At 68.4% G+C, this 23,495-nt stretch overlaps 1 protein-coding gene across 2 annotated transcripts; it reads left to right on the top strand.

The window, feature by feature from the left end:
- The first annotated feature begins 323 nt into the window (after positions 1–323).
- On the top strand, positions 324–19,983 carry CNNM4 (cyclin and CBS domain divalent metal cation transport mediator 4). Of its 2 annotated transcripts, none has more exons than XR_012642986.1 (7): positions 324–1,755; positions 11,944–12,087; positions 12,257–12,394; positions 13,089–13,258; positions 13,443–13,542; positions 14,902–15,034; positions 19,447–19,583. XR_012642986.1 is itself a non-coding variant. In XM_074981975.1 (7 exons), exons 1-7 carry the CDS (start codon positions 327–329, stop codon positions 19,651–19,653), a joined length of 2,373 nt encoding a protein of 790 aa, XP_074838076.1. In that variant the 5' UTR covers positions 324–326; the 3' UTR covers positions 19,654–19,983. The 2 variants fall into 2 exon arrangements, 1 of the variants encoding a protein (XP_074838076.1); XM_074981975.1 differs by having other exon boundaries at positions 14,850–15,034; positions 19,447–19,983.
- Positions 19,984–23,495: the final 3,512 nt, after the last annotated feature.

Raw genomic sequence — 23,495 nt, 5'->3', positions numbered from 1 at the left:
CGCCCCATAAACCTCTCCCCCACCCCGGGAATCACCCCGCACCCCTTAAACCCCTCCCCCACCCCGGGAATCACCCCCCCACCCCATAAACCCCTCCCCCACCCCGGGAATCACCGCGCACCCCATAAACCCCTCCCCCACCCCGGGAATCACCCCGCACCCCTTAAACCCCACCCCCGCCCGTGCGCACCGCACCCCCTTAACACGCTGCGCCCGGCGCCTCCTTAAGGCGCTGGCGGGGCGGGGCGGGGCGGGGCGCGCGGCGGTGACGTGCCGGGCGGCGGGCGGGCACACGGGCGGTTGCTGCGAGGCGCGCGGCGGCGGTCATGGCGCGAGGCGGAGGAGGCGGCGGCGGGGGCGCGGGTGCGCTGCGGGCGCTGCTGGGGCTGGCGCTCGCGCTCCCCCTGGCGGCGGGGCCGGGGCCGCCGGGCGGCGGCGGCGGCGGCGGCGGCAGCAGCGTGGTCCTGGGCATGCGGCTGGAGGGCAGCAGCAAGAGAGTGGACGCGGTGCCCGAGGGCGGCGTCATCCGGGTGACCGAGGGCAGCCGGGTGCAGCTGCGGCTCTTCGGGCTGGGCCTCCGCCCGCGCACGGGCGAGCTGGTGGCCTTCGCCGAGCTGGGCGCCGGCTCCCCCGCCGAGGCGCCCCCGGGCAACGCCAGCGCCAGCGCCAACGCCAGCTGCCCCGAGCACAGCCCCGACCTGGTGGTGCAGCCCCGCCTGGACGAGGCCCGCGACACCTCGGGGCTGCTGCACGTCCAGGTGCAGCCCCTGCGCAAGCACGAGCAGTCCAAGCTGTACGTGCTGTGCACCGCCCGCGGGGCGGGCCAGCCCTGGCTGCGGCACGAGGGCGCCGGCGGGCAGCTCAGGGTGGTGGAGGAGAAAAAGTCGCTCCTGCCCCTCTGGTTCCAGATCATCCTCATCCTCTGCCTGCTGGTGCTCTCCGGCATGTTCAGCGGCCTCAACCTGGGCCTGATGGCCCTGGACCCCATGGAGCTGCGCATCGTGCAGAACTGCGGCACCGACAAGGAGAAGCGCTACGCCCGCAAGATTGAGCCCATCCGCCGCAAGGGCAACTACCTGCTCTGCTCCCTGCTGCTGGGCAACGTGCTGGTGAACACCACCCTCACCATCCTGCTGGACGACCTGATCGGCTCCGGCGTCGCCGCCGTCGTCGCCTCCACCATCGGCATCGTCATCTTCGGCGAGATCGTCCCGCAGGCCCTGTGCTCCCGGCACGGCCTGGCCGTGGGCGCCAACACCATTGTCATCACCAAGTTCTTCATGCTGGTGACGTTCCCCCTCTCCTTCCCCATCAGCAAGCTCCTGGACTGCATCTTGGGCCAGGAGATCGGCACCGTCTACAACCGCGAGAAGCTGGTGGAGATGCTGAAGGTGACGGAGCCCTACAACGACCTGGTGAAGGAGGAACTCAACATGATCCAGGGAGCTCTGGAGCTCCGGACTAAGACCGTGGAGGACGTCATGACCCCCCTCCACGACTGTTTCATGATCAACAGCGACGCCATCCTGAACTTCAACACCATGTCGGAGATAATGGAGAGCGGCTACACCCGCATCCCCGTCTATGAGGAGGAGCGCTCCAACATCGTCGACATCCTCTACGTCAAGGACCTGGCCTTCGTGGACCCTGACGACTGCACCCCCCTGAAGACCATCACCAAGTTCTACAACCACCCGGTCCACTTCGTCTTCCACGACACCAAGCTGGATGCGATGCTGGAGGAGTTCAAAAAGGGTAAGCCAGCCCTGGCTGGGTTCCGCTTGCGTGGGTGATGTGTCAGGCTGCAGGGGAGCGCCGGGGCCGGGGCCGGGGCCGGAGGCGTGCGGCTGCAGGGGAGCGCCGGGGCCGGAGGCGTGTGGCTGTAGCTCCAGGGAACGTAAGGAAAGGGACTAGGCTGGCCATCAGGACCCTCTCTCCACGGCTGGGCTCAGTGGCACCCAGGCGAGCGCCCAGGCATCGCCGCCAGGCTCGGTGGCGTGCGACCAGGGCGCTGAGCTCGGCCCGGCCTGCCAACAGGAAGTACCAGCAGGCTAGCGCTCACGGTCGTAGATCAGCTGCAGGAAGCACGGCGGAGCTGGGCCCTGGGGTGATAACTGGCTGGCACCCGGCTAGGGCCACCCTGCCCGTCTCCAGCCGGGGTGAGCAGCAGGCAGTGGGCGGGAGGGAGGGGCTGTTTGTTTACGTGGGGCCCAGGCAGCTTCAGTTCAGGCTCATACGTTGCAGATTGCTCGGGCCAGCCTGAGCAGCTCTCCGGCCGACCCCCTGCAGGGCTGGGCCCCAGCGCTCGGATCCGCTCCTGGCCCATTGGTGCCTGAAAGTGAAACCGGGGCGGCCGTCCCCGGACGTGTGGGCGCTGGGAGGGAAATGCAGCCCCGGGCGAGGTGGGGGGCTTGGCATCTCGGGCGGCTAGCAAAGGAAGGACCTGTTACTGTGGCGATCGGCGGGAGGGAGGGTTTCTCTGCCGAGTGCGTGTCAGAAGGTTGGGGTTCGGGGGGGCAGAGGGGTCTGAGGGTCTGTGCAGGAGTGGGAGCGGCTGTGCATGTTGTGCTGACCTGTGGGTCGCGCCCCCCACACGCTGCCCCTGTGACGGCAGCCAGGGCGGCCTCAGAGCTGGCTACAGCTGAGGCTGCACGTGTCCCTGGCAAGGGCCGGGGAGGGGCAGTCAGCCCCCAATGCCGATTACCACCCCCCGGCCTTAGGGACCTACCGCAGGGAGCGACTGGAGAGCTCTGGGTGCCCTGAGCCGGGGCTGGCCACCACCGGCAGCTCCCCGCTCGCCTCCCATGGGGCCTCGCGCTGCCTTTGGACACTGAGTGGGGCCAGGGCTGAGTGGGTGGGATGCTGAGGCCCCCGGCAGCGTCAGGGCTGCTGGGCTCCCCGTCTGTGCCCTGCGCGCCTGGCCCAGCACCGATCCTCACAGGCAGCAGCGTCCCTCCCGGCCTGAGCCAGCGCTGAGCTCCTCGCCGGGCGGGCTGGAGAAGGGCCCAGGGGGACCTCCGGGGTGGAGGAGAATGTCCCACGGGGGGAGGGCGCCGAGCCGGCTCTCTCTGGATGTCGCCCCTGGCTCTGGGACTCAGGGCACCGTGACCAGCACGATCTGCGCAGCCGGCTGCTTGGCCGGTAGCCTCGGCTCTGCCCGGGCTGCTGGGAACGCCGGTTCCTCCTCCCCCGGCCAGGCCCTGCGTTCAGGGGCTTGCATGGCCTCTGCGTGAGCCTCTTCACCTGTGTCGGCCACGCCCCGTGCCACCCGCCTGCCCGCTTCCCCTTGGCGCTCGCCGCTGGGCACCCAGCCGGTAGCTCTGCTTTCCAGGCCCCTGAGGTCACACAGACTGTCCGCAGCAGAGCAGGGATCTGGGGCTCCGCAGCTCCAGCGTGGACTGCCCGGTCTCTGGCCTGCCGAGCAATGCAATTCTCCGCTCTCCGGCCTCTCCCTCCGTTCTTGGCTGCTGCGCAGTCCATCCCCGGCCCTCCCTGGGGGCCTTCAGCGGGACTTCCCCTCCAGCAGAGCAGCAGCCCAAGGACTGCACCCCCTCCTGTGGCATCTTCCAGCCTGTCCGGGTGGTCCCAGGCCTGGCTGGTTCCCGCCCCCCCCGCCCCCGACTCCGGGTTTGCTCAGCCGCCGAGAGCCGAGACCGGACAACTGGGGGGCACAGGAGCAAACCGCCGGCTGTCCGGTGTTGCCTTTGCAAACTGCCCTGGGTGCCACACCGAGAGCCCGTCTGTCTGCCAGTGCTGTGCCAGGGCCCCTGCCCCCCGTCAGCGCCCGGCTGACGTTCCGTCGGACCCCGTGCGGGGGTTCGACGTCCTTGAAAGTGAGCCGCGAAGGGAGGGGCGCGTGGAGCTGCCGGGGGTCTTCCCTTCTCTGTTTGGTATAACGGCCCCCACTGGCACCTCTCTTATCGATGTGTCTCTGCCCCTCCCAGGCCCCAAACCACGGGGCACCTGTCATGCTTGGGGGATCCCCGACCCTGCCCCCCCCCAGCCGCAGGCAGCTGTGACTCTCGCCCGGCCGGGGAACTGGAGGTTCTCAGGCCACAGGGACACGGTGCAGAACAGACTTAGCACAGGGACCAGAAGCCGCCAGCACCGTCTGCCTTGGGGAGAGGGGCCCAGAGGGGTCCCCGAGCTGGGCCCTGGCCCCCTGCCCGCCTCTCCAGCCAGCCCAGACTGCCCCACTCCCAGCCCCATTCCAGTTCAACCCGCCAGGCCCCTCCTCCCGCCTTTGGCCTGTGTCCTGGGGAAGAAAGGGGTCACCTGGCTGCCTGGGTTACCAAGAGCCTGGAGCCCCATTGTCTGCGCGTGAGACGTCCTCACACCCGAACTCCCCTCACCGCTCTGCGCCGGTGCTGTGCCCGGGGAAACTGAGGCACCACCCGGGGTCCCTGCAGGACTGCAGGAAACACAGGACACCTCACCGGGGGAATGACGCCCCCACACCCCCTGTCCCAGTGGGGTCTAAGCACGGGGCTGCCTGCAGGCTCTTCCACGGTGCTCAAGGAGGAATCTTTCCTCCCCACTCCTGCAGGCCTGTGCAAGCTCACAGCCTGGCTGGAGCCATCCCCTCGGCAGCTCCCTGCTGGCTCCCCAGGCCCCGGCGAGGGGGTTCCTTGCTCTAGCAGGGTCGGGCCGGGGCTGGTTCGAAGAGAGCGCGGCCGTGGGGCAGACGGCCATGACTCCTGGTCCTTGTTAGCGAGTGTGCCCAATCCCAGCCTAGCAGCTGCGGGGAGCTAGTGGGGCGCCATAGTCCGAGGGGGTCCCTACTCCAGCCCCGGCTCTGGGCCTGGGCGCTGCCCCTTGGGCGACCGCCTTGACGCGAGGGGCATGGCATGGCTCGGCCTGGCGCTGCCGCGGCTGCTGGCCTGGGGCTCGGAGAAGCCCTGGTTAGGCGGGCAGCCGGAGGAGGCGCTGGGGCCGAGGCAGTGCAGGGTGAATGGCTCTAATCCAGCTCTCTCGTCTGGCGACGTCCGGAACCTGGTGTGATTTCAGGCAGCCGGGCGACCGCTCGCCTTGGGTGCAGCCCTGTTTCCCGAGGCCCCGGAACATTTGCTTCCAGCCCCGGATCTCAGGGCTCTGTGCTGCTAGCTCGCTGCAAGGGACCCCAAAGGTCTTCTCCGCCCCCAGGAAGCCGGGGAGGTGCTGGGGATGGGCAAGACGGTATCAACCCCCCATGGTCCGGCACCGGTCAGGTCCCGGCCGAGGGAGGTTTCCCCGTTCTTCGTCAGAGGCAGCGTCTACACCTGCGCTGGCTCGACGCAACCTTTGTGGTGTGGGGCGAAGCGCAGACAGGACCCGTCCCCGGGAGTCACCAGGGCGTATGCGCGTGACGCCCCCTGAAAGCCAGCGGCCAGGCCTGCGGCAGGAGCCGTCAGCTGGCAAGGCCGGGGTGGTGGCCGGGTGGTCTGCAGGGAACAGGCCCGCTGCAGCCCAAGCCTGGCTCCTCGCCTTGGGTCTGGCCCAAAGCCCGGCGGGTGCCTGGCAGTCGTCAGCCTCGGGGGCACTCTGGATGCGGGAGGACAGGGGACCTGGCTGTTGCAGGCAGGGTAAAATACGCAGGCACTGCAGGCTGTCGCTGCCCCTCCTGCCGCCCTGAGCGCCAGCGTTGCAGGGTGCTCCAGGACCGGCTCTGGAGGGAGCAGCTGTGGCTGTCTCAGCCCCTAGTAACACCCCCACCGGCACTGCTTCAGTCCTGTCCAGCTGCAGCAACAGGCTGGGTCCCTCCGGCTCGGGCAGGTCTGCCTCTTCCCGGCTGTGGGGCTCTGGGACCCTGGGCTGCGGCACGTCTCTGCCCATGCAGCGGTGACTGCAGCCTGCTCAGCGCCCCGGGAGGGCCGGGGCCCAGGGAGGCGAGCGAGGCTGGGGCGAGGGGGGACAGTCAGTGGGGCGTGAGCTGTTGGCGAGATGCTGCCGCTCCCGCAACCCTGGGCGGCTAAGCAGGGGCGCCCCGAGCGGGAGCAGTGTTGGGAACCGGGGCAACCCCTGCGGGGCGCTGGCTCCGGCGCTGGGCCCCCCCGCGGGAGGGGGGTGGGGAACTCGGTTTAGTGTCCCCAGGAGAAGGCGAGGGGTGTCTCTCTGCCGCCCTGCGTGGGACCAGCTGTCTAATCCGCGGAGGGGCCCCGGCTGCATGGAGCCGAAGCAAGGCCTTTCTGTTGCCTGAGTTTCCCTCGCTGGAGCCGTGGACCCCTGGCACGGCGCGCTCTCCCCCAGCGCGGCGCGGCACGGCACGGCACGGCGCGCTCTCCCCCGGCACAGCACGGCGCGGCGCGGTGCGCTCTCCCCGCCGGTGACCGGAACAGGGCGCAGGGACCAGCGTGGGCAGTGCAGGTAGGGAGTGGCGGCTCCATGGCCCAGGCGTGCCAGAGGTGTATGGTGGAGGGGGCTGCAGGGGGCCTGTGGCTGTTGGTTGCCCCCCACCAGCTCAGCATCTTGGGCGGGGCAGGAGGGCGGCGCCCAGGTGGCAGGAGCTGGCACAGCCTCTCTGGGGCCCGGGGCAGCCAAAGGGCAGCCGTGGTCCCCTGCTCCCCTCTGCCGGGCCTGCTGCCTCGCCCGACACCCCGAAGCGTGGGGAGGCTGGTGGTCATTGCAGCCGGGGCCCCTGCAATCCTGCGCTCGGCTCAGCCGGCTCCTCACTGTGACTCAAGGCCCGGGCTGTGGTCCAGGCTCTGCCCCGTCTGGCTGGGGGCCTGGCGGTGCCTCCTACACCCACCCGGGCGTCGGCCTCTGGCTTGGCCAGGGCGAGCCGTGGCGCAGGACGTGCCCTGGGAGTGCAGCGCTCGGAAGCACCCCTGGGCGCCGGCCCCGTGATGCCTTCGGGCGTTGGGGCCCTGGCCAGGCTGAGCCCTGCCGGAGCGGGGCACGAGGCATCTACCGCCGGGCAGACGCTGCAGGCGGGAGAGTTGCTCGAGCTGGTGCAGGCGGGTTGCTGATAGACGCACACCCTGCCCAGGCGCCTGCCCGACCCCAGACCTTCCTACCCTGCCCCAGGGCAATTCCTTAGGTCCCGCTTATCGCTGTCCTCTGCCCTTTCCAGCAGGGCAGGCTGGGCCGGTCTGGCCAGCAGGGTGTTCTCCCGCCCGGGGAGCGGCCGAGAGAGCCAGGAGGTGAAGAGGGGAGCTCAGAAAAAAGACCTGAGCGCCCCTCCTGACTGGCCCTATGACCTGGGGAGATGCCTCCTTGTGGGGCTGGGAGTCCTGCAAGGCTCAGGCCACGTGTGGGGCTGGCCAACCAAGGAGCTGCCTGTACCTGCAGCGATTCCTTCTGGGCTTGCTGGGGAGCCCTGGCGAGCTGCTCTGTGGCTACCAGCACAGCAGGTTCTGTTGTCTCCAGCCCAGCAGCCTGCGGCGTGCGCCAGTCTGGGGCCAGGCAGGGTTGTGCTGCAGCGGTGTGAGGGCGCTCAGCTGGGAGGCTCCTGAGATAACCCCCTCGGCCCAGCGCCCTGTTCCCAGACTGTCGCTTCAAAGCTCGTCTCTCTCAGCAGACGTGAGCCCCCAAAAAGTGCCACAGAGTCCCAGGGCAGGAAGGGACCTCAGGAGGTCAGAGTCCAGCCCCCTGCTTCAAGCAGGATCAACCCCAACTAAACCATCCCAGCCAGGACCTCGTCCAGCCGAGACTTAAAAACCTCCAGGGATGGAGATTCCACCATCTCTCTAGGCAACACATCCCAGTGCTTCACCACCCGCCTGGGGAAAGAGTTTGTCCTAATATCCAACCTGCACCTCCCCCTCTGTAACTTCAGCCCATTGCTCCTTGTTCTGCCATGTCAACACTGAGAGCAGCCTCTCTCCAGCCTCTTTAGAGCTCCCCTTCAGGAAGTTGAAGGCTGCTGTCAAATCACCCCTCAGTCTTCTCTTCTGTAAACTAAACAAGCCCAAATCCCTCAGCCTCTCCTCATAGGTCTTGCGCTCCAGCCCCTAATCATTTTCCGTTGCCCTCTGCTGGGCCTGCTCCGGCTTTCTCACATCCGCACTCCAGGCGTAGCCTCCCTGGTGCTGAAGGAAGGGGAACGATCCCTTCCCTAGATCTGCCAGAAATGCTGCTCCTCTGCCCGCAGCCTTCTGGGCTCCCGGCGGCTTCAGAAGCCTCCATCTTTTTCAGCTCTGCTCCCGCAGAGGCAGTTTTCTGCCCCGGGTCGTTTGTTACCCTTCTCTGCAGCTTTGCCCTTCCTCGGGGGTCTCTTCTGAGGTGGGCTGGCACGCAGGGCAGGGCCATCCCAGGGCCTGTGTTCCCGCCACCTTCTCTGGCCCTTTCTTAACCGGTTTATTGGCCCCTCTGAGCGCTACCGCCCAGGGAGTGGGTGTTTTACCCCAGCGACTCCAGATCTCAGCCAGTTTGGCCCCCCAGGCGCATGCCAGGGCCCGTGTTTTCCAAGGGGCCACGGCTTGAATTGCTCGATGCTGAATTTCGTCTGCAGTCACCCGGGGGTGAGCTGCTTTGTCCCCTCGCGCCCGCCTCGGGGCTCGGCTCCCGCTGGTGGTTTCGTCCGCCAGGTGCACACGAGCTCGGTTCTGACTCGGGCAGAGCTCTGGGACGGCAACCCCCACCGGTCCGAGAGCTGAGCCCTCGTTCCTGCCCTTCGGACAGCGGGTTCCTTCTCTGCCCCCCGGAGAAGCCCCGTTGGTGCAGGTGTAACTGCCCACAGGCGGCCTGGAACCTGGGACCTCTGGAGTTAGAGCTAAAAGCCAGCCGGCTTTGAGCTCTGGCTGCACGTTCTCCGCGACGCGGTCAAGGTGCCGTTCCGTGGGGCAGGGACCCACGCCTAGCTGGGTGGCGGCGTGCTGGTTCCGGCGGGCGCCAGGGTGGCTTTTTTGGGATGCTTTTCTGTGGGGAGAGAGGCCAGCCCCGAAGCACACGGCTTCAAAGAGGCCTGCGGCTTCTCCCCCGCAGAAGGCAGGCCAGGAAGAGCTCGCCCGCCCGCCCCACCGGCCTCTCCCAGCTCGTGCGGTTTATGGGCTGGCCTGGCTCCCGAGGCACGCCCAGAACCAAACCCAGCGGTGGATGGGTCCAAGGTGCACTTGGCTTGCTGCCTGTTACCGAGCAGGATGGGATCCCTTCGGTGCCCTCTCGCAGCCCCACTTGCCACACCCTGGGCCAGGCTGGGCGGGCGGGTTGACGCCAAGGCGGAGCAGAGCCCGGGTTGTGCTCCCAGCCCGTTTCCAGGCCACTGGGAGGAGAGGGCAGCTGGCGGCGTTCACCGGCCAACGGCTGCCTCGGTGGCAGAACCCTGCACCCAGAGCCCACGTTCCCCAGAGCTGGAGGCCCGGGTGCCATGCCCCACCCTCTGCTCTCCAGCTACGGCACTGCTGGCTCTTCCGACGCACTGGGGGCCGCGATCCCCGGCATTTCTCGCAGGGAAGCCCAGGGCTAGGCTTAGTAAGCGGAACGAGTTTCTCCGGCCTCAGCGCTCGTGACATGATAGGACTGGGAGGGACCTCAAGAGGCCATCCTGTCCGGTCGCCTGCCCTCCTGCAGGGCTGAGTACGAACTAGGGTTAAACGCTGGTGAAACAATTAAAACTGGGCCGATTAACGGCTCACCCCTGGGTGTAGCCAGGGTCCCACCTGCCTGCTAGGGCCCCGCTGTAGCTTGGGTCCTGCCTTCCCCCGGGGGCCGTTCCACCAGCTGGGGCTGCCCTGGCCATGTGCCGTCGGTCGTCCATTGGGGTGCGGACGAGGACGGGGAACCGGGACCCCCAGCCCTGGCGGTGCCCCTCGCTCCCACCCGCAGCCTGCCTGGGTTAGTCTGGCCCCGAATTCTGCAAAGCAGGTGGGTTGTGGGCTGTGCCGGATGCTCGCTTCCTGAGGGGTCGGCAGAGCTGTGGGGAGGAGGCTGAAGCCCCCAGCGCGCCCCCTTTGGCATGGCAGGAAATGGCCCTGGCCCGGCCCACGCCCAGCAGCATCACCCACGGCCCATTTGCTCCCGCCTGGCACGCCGGAGCCCTGGTGTCGGAGGCACAGAGGGTGCGGCACCTGCCAGCGCCCTCCGCCCGCACTCTGCCCATGGGGGGCCACAGGCTGGGCCGGGTGCCCCTGCCGGTCCCTCCCTTCCGGCCGGCTGCACCCCAGAGGTGGCTGCCTGGCCGGGGCGGCTGGTAACCTGCATGCCTGCCCCCTGGGCACGGCGGGGGGGGGCTGGGCTGGGCTGCCAGCTCTGCCCGTCTGGCCCCCAGGAACTGGGGGCAGTGCTGGGGTTTCTGCCCCCTGCCAGCGCCCTTCCAGCGGGTGCCCGCGGGTGGGAGATGGGGAGAGCTCGGCCGGGCATGTCGGCTGCCTCTGCCATCGGTCAGGCAGGGAGCGGGTAGAGGTGCCCTGGTGCCAGCTGAGCAGCCCAGGACCCCTGGCAGCTGTCTCCCCTGCTCCCGGGGGGCCCCAGCCAGCGGGGGGGCGGCGAGGGCTGCAGGCAGCTGTGTGCTGGAATTGGTGCTTTCTGCGGGGGCTGTCCCCCACTTCTGGCCCTGGCCTTTAGGGGGTGGGTGGTTCTGGCCTGGGGGGGTGGAGCTGGTGGTCAGAGTAAGGGGTGCGGCCCAGGACTCCTGGGTTCTCTCCGGCACTGAGAGGGCGGTGGGGGCTGGTGGTTACAGCAGGGGGCCTGGGCCCAGGACTCCTGGGCTCTCTGCCCGGCTCTCTCCTCCGTTCATGGCCTGGTGGTGGTTTGTGCCCAGGGCTCTGTGGTCAGTGGCCCCCAGCGGCAGGGACAGGCGGCCAGAACCAGCCTGTGTGTGTGTGCGTGCGTGTGTGTGTGTGTGTGTGTGTGTGTGTGCACCCCCCCCGCCAGGCACCATGCGGGGGTTGTGGAGGGCTTGTGGGAAGGGCAGCCGGGGGTGGGAGGCACTGGGGGGTGAAGGGAAGGCGCAGCCGAGGGCAAGTCTGCCTGGCGCTGGCGCCCCTGCCTGGCCCACCGTGGCACCGCTCCCTGCTGGGCCTCCGCCACCCCGTCAGCCCGACGCCACTCACCTTCTCCTCAGTCCCCAGGGCACGGCTGGCACCCGCTGCTGTACCAGGCTGTGCACTGCCCCTCTCAGCTGTGCCCGCCCCCTGCACTGCCGGGCACTGCGCTGCACCCGGCCCCTGTGCACTGCACCTCTCGGGCTGCGCCCGCCCCTGCACTGCCAGGCACTGCGCTCGTACCCAGCCCCTGTGCACTGCCCCCTCGGCTGCGCCCGCCCCTGCACTGCCAGGCACTGCGCTGGCACCCGGCCCCTGTTCACTGCACCTCTCGGGCTGCGCCCGCCTCTGCACTGCCGGGCATTGCGCTGGCACTCGGCCGCTGTGCACTGCACCTCTTGGGCTGCGCCCGCCTCTGCACTGCCGGGCATTGCGCTGGCACTCGGCCGCTGTGCACTGCACCTCTCAGCTGTGCCCGCCCCCTGCACTGCCGGGCACTGCGCTGCACCTGGCCCCTGTGCACTGCACCTCTCGGGCTGCACCCACCCCCTGCACTGCCAGGCACTGTGCTGGCACCCGGCCCCTGTGCACTGCACCTCTCAGGCTGCACCCGCCTCTGCACTGCCGGGCATTGCGCTGCACCCAGCCCCTGTGCACTGCACCTCTTGGGCTGCGCCCACCCCCTGCACTGCCAGGCACTGCGCTGGCCCTTGGCCCCTGTGCACTGCACCTCTCGGGCTGTGCCCGCCCCCTGCACTGCCAGGCACTGCGCTGCACCCGGCCCCTGTGCATTGCACTTATTGGGCTGCACCAGCCCCCTGCACTGCCAGGCACTGCGCTCATACCTGGCCCCTGTGCACTGCACCTCTCGGCTGTGCCCGCCCCCTGCACTGCTGGGCACTGCGCTGGCGCCTGGGGCTGCACTGGGGTCAGGCTGGTGCCATTGGGATTTGCCGGTTGACCCATCTGGGCCTGGGCAGCTGGCCAGCATGTGCCCGTGTGGGGCCGCCCCAGCCCAGGCGTGACAGGCTCCATCTGCCCCCAGGCAAGTCGCACCTGGCCATCGTGCAGAAGGTGAACAACGAGGGCGAGGGCGACCCCTTCTACGAGGTGCTGGGCCTGGTGACGCTGGAGGACGTCATTGAGGAGATAATCAAGTCGGAGATCCTGGACGAGTCGGACCTGTACAGTTAGGTGCCTGGGTCCTGCCCCGCAGCCTGGGTGGGCACCGGGCAGGGGGAGCTCTGGGCACGTTCCCAGCTGGCCTGGCAGCCCCTGGGTGGGCGCTGGCTGGGGGTGGAGCTCTGGGCACGTTCTTGGCTGGCCTGGCAGCCCCACACCGCCGCTTTCTCCCGCAGCCGACAACCGCAGCCGGAAGCGTGTGGCCAACCAGAAGAATAAGAGGGATTTCTCGGCCTTCAAGGACTCGGACAACGAGCTGAAGGTGAAGATCTCTCCCCAGCTGCTGCTGGCTGCGCACCGCTTCCTTGCCACAGGTGAGCGCACCGGGCTCCTGGCCGGGCCGGGGGTCCCAGGGGAGCGGGGGCAGGGATCTGGGGGGCGGCAGCACCAGCCTGGGCTGGGCAGGTCGGGTGGCCAGACAGTGGTGCTGGCGTCCTTGTGCTGGGACGCTGCTCCGGGGGTGCCCAGAAAGTGCCGGTGGCATGAGCCAGTCCCTCAGCCGGAGCTGGCGGCCCCAGGCCCTGCAGAGGTGGTGGGGGGCTCAGGGCCAGGCGCTCCTGGGGCCCTGGAATCTGCCCACGGCCTCCCCGCCGACGCCCGGCAAACGAGGGCTTTCTGGGTCTGCTGGCAGCGCCCGCTGGGCAGAGACAGTCGTGGAGAGGCGGGGAAACTGAGGCACGCGAGGATTCAGCAGGCTACCTAGTGTCCGTCCCAGCCACTGGGCCCCTTGTGGAGAGGGGAGGCCTGGCCGCCCACTGGCCTGGGGGGTGGGTGCGCCAAGACACCCGGCCCAGGACCCGGGGCCCTTTCTAGTCTGAGCCAGCGGGCCGGCTGCTCCCTCCCGGCAAGCCCACAGCGCCTGTCTCCCGCCCTGGTGCTCAGCCCCTGGGCCCGGCTCCCCCAAGCCTGGGCTCCAGCTTCCCCTTTCCTCTCCCCCGGCCAGGCGCTCCGCACCAGAGCGGGCCGCATGGCTGGGACGGGGCGGGCGCTGACCCTGCCTCCCCGCAGAGGTGCCGCTCTTCACGCCGGCGCTGGTGTCCGAGAAGATCCTGCTGCGGCTGCTGAAGCACCCCGACGTCATCCACGAGCTGCACTTCGACGAGGAGAACAAGCGGGCGGCCCGGCACTTCCTCTACCAGCGCAACAAGCCGGCCGACTACTTCGTCCTCCTGCTGCAGGTGCTCCAGCCACCGGGGGCTCGGGCGGAGGGAGCCCCTGCGAGGGCGTCTCCCGGGGGCTGGCCCCGTTGCCCTGCCGGGGTCCCCGGCCCTCCCTGCCTCGCCAGCGCCCGGCTGCGGGGCTGGGGAGGGCCGGGCTGGGGCTGCTGGCAGGCGCCCGGCTCTGACGTCTCGCTCGCTGCAGGGGAAGGTGGAGGTGGAGGCTGGGAAGGAAAACATGAAGTTCGAGACCGGCGCCTTCTCCTACTACGGCGTGATGGCGCTGAGCCCGCCCCCGCCTCTGGGTAAGCCCCGCCCCTTTAGCCCCCCCCCCCGCTGGCTAAGCTCCGCCCCCACCCTTTCAGCCCCTCCCCTCTGGGTAAGGTGCCCCCCTGCAGGGCCAGAGCTGGACACCCTGGGGAACGTGGGAATCTGTCTCCAGGGAGCTGCAGTTCCTGCCAGTGGGAGCAACACACAAACGGGCAGCGCCCGGGTGTGGCCAGCAGCAGGCAGAGACGTCAGCCCAGCCCTGCCGGTGCCCCTCGCTCCTACCCGCAGCCCCTGCCAGCCCGGCCCTGGGACCCCCCAGCCCTGCCAGTGCCCCTCATTCCCACCCACAGCCCTACCAGCCTGGCCCTGGGACCCCCCAGCCCTGCCAGTGCCCCTCATTCCCACCCACAGCCCCTGCCAGCCCGGCCCTGGGACCCCCCCCCCCAGCTCTGCCGGTGCCCCTCGCTCCTACCCGCAGCCCCTGCCAGCCCGGCCCTGGGACCCCCCAGCCCTGCCGGTGCCCCTCACTCCTACCCGCAGCCCCTGCCAGCCCGGCCCTGGGACCCCCCAGCCCTGCCGGTGCCCCTCACTCCCACCCCCAGCCCCTGCCAGCCCGGCCCTGGGACCCCCCCAGCCCTGCCGGTGCCCCTCACTCCCACCCCCCAGCCCCTGCCAGCCCGGCCCGGGGCCTTTGCTCAGCATGTGGGTCAGTCTGGGCAGCTGTGGGGCGCTGGCTCCCCCTCGTGGTCACGGCTGGTTTGGCAGAAACTCGCCGGCGGTTCCCTTGGCTTTGTGCCCTGCCCGGCCCTGCCCTGGCTTGGCTGCACCTCTGGTCAGCGCCCCTGCCCCTGCCCCAGGGCTCCGGCCGGGTCACCCACCGGTGTCCTGCTGCAGCCCAATCCTGGGGCCTGGAGCAAGGCCCCCCAGTGCTGCCCCCTGCGCGCCCGGCCCTGGCAGGTGTGGGGTGCAGGCCCAGCTGAGGGGGACTCTGAGGGGGGCCTGGCTCCTCCCCCGGGGTGGCCGGCCTGGTCTGGTGTGAGTGGGGGACCCCGTACCCCCAGGCTCGGCCTTCCGTGCTGTGTGTCGGCCTGTGTGGGTGCGCCAGGCCCTGGCGGGGGCGGTGCCCAGAGCTGGCAGGGCTTTCTGGGGGGAACAGGGGCTCTGCCCGGCCCTGGGCTGGGGGCAGGGTTGCATTGGCTGGCCCCAGCCCTGCCCCCTGCCTGCCCCGGGCAGCCGGTCCGAGCAGAGGGAGGGCGCGGCCCAGGTGCCAGTAGCTGGCTGGGCGCCGGGCAGGGCAAGCGGGCGGGGGGGGTGCCAGCTCACCCTGCCCGCGTCTCCGCAGAGCTGCGCTCCCCATCACACATGAGCCACCTGAACCGCTCCGCATCCCTCAGCTACCACGAGCGCTCCGACTCCATCTCCTCCCCGGTCGTCAGCACCAGCAGCAACCAGCTGAACGTGGGCAGCAGCCCCACGTACGTCTCCGACTTCAGCGTCCGCGCCCTCACCGACCTGCAGTTCATCAAGGTGAGCTGCGGGGTGCGTTGGGGGGGCGGTAGCACTCGGGCCCTGGGCTGCTGGCGCAGGGGACGAACCCAAGGCCCCGAGCGGCTGCGGTGGCGGAGATCTTGGGGCCGCTCGGGCAGAGTCCTGGCCCAGTTCGTTCGGGTTTTCCTCTTCGAACCCCTCTGGTCTCTGCTGCTCGAAAGCAGCTGCCGCCCAGGGCCAGCTCGTGGAAGTGTCTGGCCCCCAAATGAAGCCCGTGTTTGGCGGGGGCCGGTTCGTAAGCGCTCAGCCCGCACCGGCGAGCCGAAGCCCTGGGACGAGGCCAGGCGAGGGAGGAGCGTTCCCCAGCAGCCTGCCTGCGCGCAGTCCCGCCCCCCCATCGATGGCGTGGCCGAGCCGGCTGGGCCCGTGCCGCGTGGGAAGAGAAGTCCCGGCACAGAGCGCGGCGCTCGTGCCATTTCGGTGAGAGGCCGAATGGCCGAAAACGGGCGCCGCCTTCCTGACCCTGTGCCGCAGAAGGGAGCTCTCTTGTCCGGCAGCGCCCGTAACCTGGCGCGATTTCGGTCAGCTGGCGGGCCCCTTCTCATGGGCGTGGCCTGGTTTCCCCCGGTCCCCGCAAGTTAGTCTTGCTGCTCCTGGTGGTTCTTGAGCCGCCATTTGCGATGGGTTCAGGGGTCCCCAAGCTCTGCCCCCCGGCCGCAGGCAGGAGTGACTCACTCAGCAGGTAGAACAGGGAGTTTATGAGGTGACAGACACAGCTCAGCACAGAGGGGTCAGTGCAGCCGGCAGAGACAGTCATTCCAACCCAGCCTGGGGAGAAGAGCCCGAGGGGGGCCCTCTGGGGTGTAGCTTCCCCCCCAGCTAGGCTGGCTCCTTCCAACTCCCCCAGCTTCTAACTGCCGCCTCCGATTCAAACCCAGCTCGGCTCCTCCCTGCTCTGTGTTCAGGGCAGAGGTGTTACCTGCCAGCTTAGCTCACAGCCCCAGGGGTCATCCTTAGCCGCTGGGACCTGCTCTGCCCATCACACACACCCCCGACTCCCTCACACCATTTACCCCAAATGCCTTCTCAGAGCCCGGCGGCAGAGGCCGTGCTAGCGGATGTTGACCTCCGGTGGTCCGGCGCCGGTCAGGTCCCCTGCGTGCCGGCTGAGTGAGGATCAACCTGTACTCTTCCCACAACCGGCCAAAGAGGTGCAGCTCCCAGACTGGCCGTTCCCCAGCGCATGGGGAACAGCTCCTAGGATCAGGCAGATCATCATCCAAAGCCAGGTCAGGCCAGGCACCGGTGCTTAGAATGGGTCAGAAGTGCCCCCTCCGTGGCCCGTTGGTGCTGCAGAAAGCAGAGGAGCTGGCGGCGGCTGGGGGGCGGTTCCCAGCGTGGGCTTTGAGAATGAAGATCCCAGCTCCTGGGAAGCGGAGTCGGGAAGCAGGTGGCTCAGAACGAGACGCGGCCTCGCGGAAGGAGACGTTTGGAAACAAGCCGACGAACACGGAGTGGGCTCTCGAGCCTGCCTGCTGGAGCGTCCCCTTTCCGCCGGAGAACGCAGAGGAGGACAGCCGGGGACAGGCCAGGCCCCGCTCGGTCCCCTGCCAGGGCTGGTAAGGAAAAGGACCCTTCGGAATAACAGAGACTTGGCGGGATGACTCACGTAACTGGAGCGGAGTCGTGGGAGGGTATAAAGCGTTCAGGAAGGACAGGTGGGGAGAAAAGGAGGAGTTGTGCTCTATGAGAGGGAGCAGTGTGATTGCCCAGAGCTCCGGTATAAGGAGAGAGAAAAGCCAGTTGAGTGGCTTTGGGTTAAGCTTGGAGGTGGTAGCAACAGAGGTGATGATGTGGTTGGTGTCTGTGATAGACCGCCAGATCAGTAGATGATGCAGACAAGAATTTCTCCAGATAACTAAGAGAAGCTTCTAAATCACAGGCCCTGGTTCTCATGGGAGACTCGGACATTTGTTGGGAGACCGATACAGCAGCACATGGACAATCCAGGACGTTTTTGGAGAACTCTGAGGATAACTTCTTGGTACAAGTGCTGAAGGACCCGACCAGGGGTCGCACAACTTGACCTGCTGCTCACAAACGGGGAAGAACTAGTAGGGGAAATAGAAGTGGGAGGAAACCTGGGCTGCAGTGACCATGAGATGGTGGATTTCAGGATTCTGACAAAACGAAGATGAGCAGTAAAATACAGACCCTTGGTTTCAGGAGAGCCGACTTCGACTCGCTGAGAGAACTGATGGGCGGGATCCTTTGGGAAACGGATATGAAGGGGAAAGGAGTTCAGGAGACCTGGCAGTATTTTAAAGAAGTATTTTATTGAAGGCGGAGGAACAAACCATCCTGATGCACAGTAAGAAAAGCAGACATGGTAGGCAACCAGCTTGGCTTACGGGGGAAATCCTTGGTGAGCTCAGACTCCAAAGGGATACAGACAAGAAGTGGAAACGTGGACAGGTGACTGAGGAGGAGGATAAATATACGGCTGGAGAATGCCGGGGAGTAATCAGGAAAGCAAAAACACAATTGGAACTGCAGCTGGCAAGGGCAACAAGAAGGGTTTCTACAGGCATGTTAACAATAAGAGGGTGATAGGGGAGGGCGTGGGGCCGTTACTGGATGAGGGAGGTAACCTGGTGACAGATGATGTGGGAAAGGCTGAAGTACTCAATGCTTTATTTGCCTCTGTCTTCAAAGACAAGGTCAGCTGCTGACTACTGCACGAGGCAATGCAGTACGGGAAGGAGCTGAGCAGCCCTCGGTGGGGAAAGAACAGGTTAAGAGCTATTTAGAAAAGCTCGATGCACACAGATCCAGGGGTCTGGATTTAATGCATCCAAGGGTGCTGAGGGAATTGGCAGAGGTCATTGCTGAGCCTTTGGCCATCATCTTTGAAAACTTGTGGCGATCAGAAGAGGTCCCGGATGACGGGAAGAAGGCAAATGCAGCGCCCAGCTTTAATAAAGGAAAGGAGGACAAGCCAGGGAACTATCGACTGGTCAGCCTTACCTCAGTCCCTGGGAAAATCATGGAGGGGATCCTCAAGGAATCACTTTGGCGTGCAGGGAAGAGGGGAAAGGGCTGCCGAGTACTCCCCATGGATTCCCCAAGGGCACGCCGTGTTTTTCAAAGGAGACACACGTTGCAGGCGGCTCCGCTGCCAGGGCAGGTGCCTGGATGCCGCACAGCTGCTCAGTGAGCGGCTGCCGGGATCAGGTTGAAAGTAGCCCCAGGAAAGGAGAAAGACTTGGCTGCTCGTGGCCGGCTGCCCAGCCCGGCGTGGGCTGCTCCCAACCTGGACGGCTTCTGTCCGGGCAGCGAGCCGACCTGCCTCGGTCAAGCCAGAGGCTCCCCGGCGGATGCGACCGTGGAAGCGGCCAGGAAGAGCAGTCTCTGAGGTGCTCCCGGTCGCCGCATCTGCTGAGCAAATACCCTCGCCGAGCTCCCCTCCCGCCACAGACGCCGAGGCTGCGAACCGTGCCGGGGTCGTGGGGAACCCAGCCGGCTCTGTGCCGGACGAGCTCGCGGCTGGGGGCAGGTGCGACAGGCCGCACAGGAGGAATTAATCACCGCCGGCGAAAGCACCTGCTCGCCGACTGGTAACGAAGGCCGTGGCGCAGTTCGGCGCTGGGCGGGCGGGTCGTTCGGGGGGGACGCGTCTGACGGCTGAAGAGTTTTTGGTTCTGGTGACTGCCGTGTGTCTCTGCAGTGGGGCGGGCGGGGGCACGGTGGGAACCTAGGGGCCGATTTCAGCCAGTCTTGGCAATGCCGCTCGGGCAATCAGGTTGTCCAGGACAGATGTGATTGGCACAAAGGCAGCGCTGTGGATTATCCCGCCTGGGAGGTGGAGGAGGGAGCGGGGCTTGCTGGGATGTGTAGTCTGGGGGGGAGGGAGCAGGGCATGCTGGGATGTGGAGTCTGGGGGGGCGGGGAGCAGGGCATGCTGGGATGTGTAGTCTGGAGGAGGGAGGAGGGTATGCTGGGATGTGGAGTCGGGGAGAGAGCAGGGCATGCTGGGATGTGTAGTTTGGGGAGGGAGCAGGGCATGCTGGGATGTGTAGTCGGGAGGGAGTAGGGCATGCTGGGATGTGTAGTCTGGGGGAGGGAGCAGGGCATGCTGGGATGTGTAGTCTGGAGAAGGGAGCAGGGCATGCTGGGATGTGTAGTCTGGGGGGAGGGAGCAGGGCATGCTGGGATGTGTAGTTTGGGGAGGGAGCAAAGCATGCTGGGATGTGTAGTCTGCGGGGAGGGAGCAGGGCATGCTGGGATGTGTAGTTTGGGGGAGGGAGCAAAGCATGCTGGGATGTGCAGTCTGCAGGGAGGGAGCAGGGCATGCTGGGATGTGTAGTGCGGTGCTGCTCTTTTCTGCTGGTGAAGGACAGCAGCCGCAGGCCGGGCTGGTTTCATGGGCTGACCCTCTGTCCCCACTGCAGATCACACGCCAGCAGTACCAGAACGGCTTGATGGCCTCGCGCCTGGACAGCTGCCCCCAGTCCCCGGACAGCGGCGCCCTCAAAACAGAGCCCGGCTGGACAGAGAAGGTGGCGCCCGCAGTGGCTGACGAGACCACCAGCCTCCTGAAGGAGAGAAATTGCCAGAGCCGCAGGAGCAGCCACAGTCCCCAGGAGAACTCGGTCTGAGCCTGGCCCCCGGCGCCTGCCGGGACGATGCGCCTGTCGGCTGCCTTCCCCGTGTCCCAACGGCTCTCGAGCCTCCCCCCTCTCGGAGGCGCCCGGGGCAGCCCCGCTGGCGAGGACGTGGGCTCGTGGCACCGTGGCCACGCCAGGACGGAGAAGGGAATCCGCCGGCCCTGTCCTGCAATGGGCCCTGGAGCGGTTGGATCCCGGTGACCGGTTATACCTCAGCCTGGGACAGGTTTGGACCGGGGGCAGGGAGGGTTTCCGGAGGGAGCCCGGCTGCTGCTGTTTCTAAACTGGCTTTTATTTAAATGAATAAAGGTAGAAGCAAGGGAGGAGGTCTCCAAGCCCAGGCCGTGCTGGAAGAGCCCTGCCGAGGGCGCTGCCGCCCAGCCGCTTGCTGTCTCACCCGGCGCTGGTCGTGCCAGCCTCCTCCGCTCTGCTCCGGCACCACATCACTCCCTGGCCATGCACAGCAGCCGGCACAGCTCAGGGAGGTGTCTCGGAGGGGCTCGGTTGTCGTCGCCCGATGGTTGGGAGCTAGATCATGGGGCGCGTTCAGAGCCCGGCACGGAGCCGGCCGTGGGTGGGGAGGACTCGGACTGTGGGGCACGTTCAGAGCCCGGCACGGAGCCGTCCCTGGGCGGGGAGGAGTCCGACTGTGGGGCCTGTTCAGAGCCCGGCACGGAGCCGGCCGTGGACGGGGAGTGGACGGACCGTGGGGCGCGTTTAGAGCCCAGCAGGGAGCCGGCCGTGGGCGGGGAGGAGTCGGACTGTGGGGCCTGTTCAGAGCCCGGCACGGAGCCGGCCGTGGACGGGGAGGACTCAGACTGTGGGGCGTGTTCAGAGCCCGGCACGGAGCCGGCTGTGGGCGGGGAGCGGTCGGACCGTGGGGCATGTTCAGAGCCCGGCACGGAGCCGGGCGGGGAGCGGTAGGACCGTGGGGCGCGTTTAGAGCCCGGCACGGAGCCGGCCGTGGGCGGGGAGGACTCGGACCGTGGGGCGCGTTCAGAGCCCGGCAGGGAGCCGGCCGTGGGTGGGGAGGTGTCGGACTGTGGGGCGTGTTCAGAGCCCGACAGGGAGCCGGCCGTGGGTGGGGAGCGGTCGGACCGTGGGGCGCGTTCAGAGCCCGACAGGGAGCCGGCCGTGGGTGGGGAGCGGTCGGAGCGTGGGGCGCGTTCAGAGCCCGGCACGGAGCCGGCCGTGGGCGGGGAGGACTCAGACTGTGGGGCACGTTCAGAGCCCGACAGGGAGCCGGCCGTGGGCGGGGAGCGGTAGGACAGTGGGGCGCGTTCAGAGCCCGGCACAGAGCCGGCCGTGGGCGGGGAGGACTCGGACTGTGGGGCGCGTTCAGAGCCCGGCACGGAGCCGGCCGTGGGCGGGGAGGACTCGGACTGTGGGGCGCGTTCAGAGCCCGGCATGGAGCCGGCCGTGGGCGGGGAGGACTCAGACTGTGGGGCACGTTCAGAGCCCGACAGGGAGCCGGCCGTGGGCGGGGAGCGGTAGGACAGTGGGGCGCGTTCAGAGCCCGGCACGGAGCCGGCCGTGGGCGGGGAGGACTCAGACTGTGGGGCACATTCAGAGCCCGACAGGGAGCCGGCCGTGGGCGGGGAGCGGTAGGACAGTGGGGCGCGTTCAGAGCCCGGCACGGAGCCGGCCGTGGGCGGGGAGGACTCGGACTGTGGGGCGCGTTCAGAGCCCGGCACGGAGCTGGCCGTGGGCGGGGAGCGGTAGGACCGTGGGGCGCGTTCAGAGCCCGGCAGGGAGCCGGCCGTGGGCAGGGAGCGGTCGGACTGTGGGGCGCGTTCAGAGCCCGGCAGGGACCCGGCTGTGGGCGGGGAGGACTCAGACTGTGGGGCGCGTTCAGAGCCCGGCACGGAGCCGGCCGTGGGCGGGGAGGACTCGGACTGTGGGGCGCGTTCAGAGCCCGGCATGGAGCCGGCCGTGGGCGGGGAGGACTCAGACTGTGGGGCACGTTCAGAGCCCGACAGGGAGCCGGCCGTGGGCGGGGAGCGGTAGGACAGTGGGGCGCGTTCAGAGCCCGGCACGGAGCCGGCCGTGGGCGGGGAGGACTCAGACTGTGGGGCGCATTCAGAGCCCAGCAGGGAGCCGGCTGTGGGTGGGGAGGTGTCGGACCGTGGGGCGTGTTCAGAGCCCGACAGGGAGCCGGCCGTGGGTGGGGAGCGGTTGGACCGTGGGGCGCGTTCAGAGCCCGGCACGGAGCCGGGCGGGGAGCGGTAGGACCGTGGGGCGCGTTTAGAGCCCGGCACGGAGCCGGCCGTGGGCGGGGAGCGGTAGGACCGTGGGGCGCGTTCAGAGCCTGGCACGGAGCCGGCCGTGGGCGGGGAGCGGTAGGACCGTGGGGCGCGTTCAGAGCCCGGCACGGAGCCGGCCGTGGGCGGGGAGGACTCAGACTGTGGGGCGCGTTCAGAGCCCAGCACGGAGCCGGCCGTGGGCGGGGAGGACTCGGACCGTGGGGCGCGTTCAGAGCCCGACAGGGAGCCGGCTGTGGGTGGGGAGGTGTCGGACTGTGGGGCGCGTTCAGAGCCTGGCACGGAGCCGGCCGTGAGCGGGGAGGGGTCGGACCGTGGGGCGCGTTCAGAGCCCGGCACGGAGCCGGCTGTGGGCGGGGAGCGGTCGGACCGTGGGGCACGTTCAGAGCCCGGCACGGAGCCGGCCGTGGGCGGGGAGCGGTAGGACCGTGGGGCGCGTTCAGAGCCCGGCACGGAGCCGGCCGTGGGCAGGGAGGACTCGGACTGTGGGGCGCGTTCAGAGCCTGGCACGGAGCCGGCCGTGGGCGGGGAGCGGTAGGACCGTGGGGCGCGTTTAGAGCCCGGCACGGAGCCGGCCGTGGGCGGGGAGCGGTAGGACCGTGGGGCGCGTTCAGAGCCCGGCACGGAGTCGGCCGTGGGCGGGGAGGACTCATACTGTGGGGCACGTTCAGAGCCCGGCAGGGAGCCGGCCGTGGGCAGGGAGCGGTCGGACTGTGGGGCGCGTTCAGAGCCCGGCAGGGAGCCGGCCGTGGGCAGGGAGTGGTCGGACTGTGGGGTGCGTTCAGAGCCCGGCAGGGAGCCGGCCGTGGGCAGGGAGCGGTCGGACTGTGGGGCGCGTTCAGAGCCTGGCAGGGAGCTGGCCGTGGGCAGGGAGCGGTCGGACTGTGGGGCGCGTTCAGAGCCTGGCAGGGAGCCGGCCGTGGCCTGCGGCCATCTGGGGTTGGTTGGCTGGGCCGGCCAAGGCAGGCGGCTGAGGGAGGGGGAGGCCATTGGCTGAGGCGGGCAGGGCCAGGGGGACGAAGCTGTTGGTCGTGGCAGGGCAGGATGGGGACCTTGCTGGCTCGCCGGCCTTTCCGGCTGAGCTGCATGTGGGGTACTGGCGGGGGGGCTGGCTGGCACTCCCTGCGCAGAGTAGGCCCCAGCCCACCCACTTGCCCAGCACCTCCTGGGAGGTAACGGCTCTGCCGGAGGACGGGATGGGCCTTGCAGGGCAGTGACTAGGAAGCCAGGGAGGGTGAGTGAGGACCCAGCCCTGGGGTCCCTCCGTCCTTACCAGCTGGTCGCTCCTTGTGTGCCGACCACGTATCCCCTGTTGCTTTTATGCAGCAGAGATAAGTGACTCTTTTCCGGGCGCCAGGGCTACCTCAGTCTGCCCTTCCGCTCCTCAGCGACTCTGGCCAGGGTTGGGTGGCTCCCGCCTCGTCTCGCTCTCCCGAACCGACCTGCGCCGGGGCGCCCTGGGGGCACAGCAGGGTGGCTCCGGGCTGCGGTATCAGATTGAACAAGCGCTGGTAATTTTGGGAACTGCGCCTCTCTTGGGGGCACCCCCCGACCCCTCTGTCCTCCCCTTCC

Source organism: Carettochelys insculpta, chromosome 31 (genome assembly GCF_033958435.1).
Source record: "Carettochelys insculpta isolate YL-2023 chromosome 31, ASM3395843v1, whole genome shotgun sequence".
NCBI classification, from domain to species: domain Eukaryota; kingdom Metazoa; phylum Chordata; order Testudines; family Carettochelyidae; genus Carettochelys; species Carettochelys insculpta.
The sequence above is the reverse complement of the archived record's forward strand: the minus strand, read 5'-3'. Positions and strand labels throughout refer to the sequence as shown.

Excerpts from the sequence above, each read along its gene's own strand:
- CNNM4 (XM_074981975.1), top strand. The coding sequence starts at position 327 with ATGGCGCGAGGCGGAGGAGGCGGCGGCGGGGGCGCGGGTGCGCTGCGG. Across the intron at positions 1,756-11,943 it reads GCTGGAGGAGTTCAAAAAGG|GCAAGTCGCACCTGGCCATC; the intron begins GTAAGCCAGCCC and ends ATCTGCCCCCAG. Across the intron at positions 12,395-13,088 it reads GCACCGCTTCCTTGCCACAG|AGGTGCCGCTCTTCACGCCG; the intron begins GTGAGCGCACCG and ends GCCTCCCCGCAG.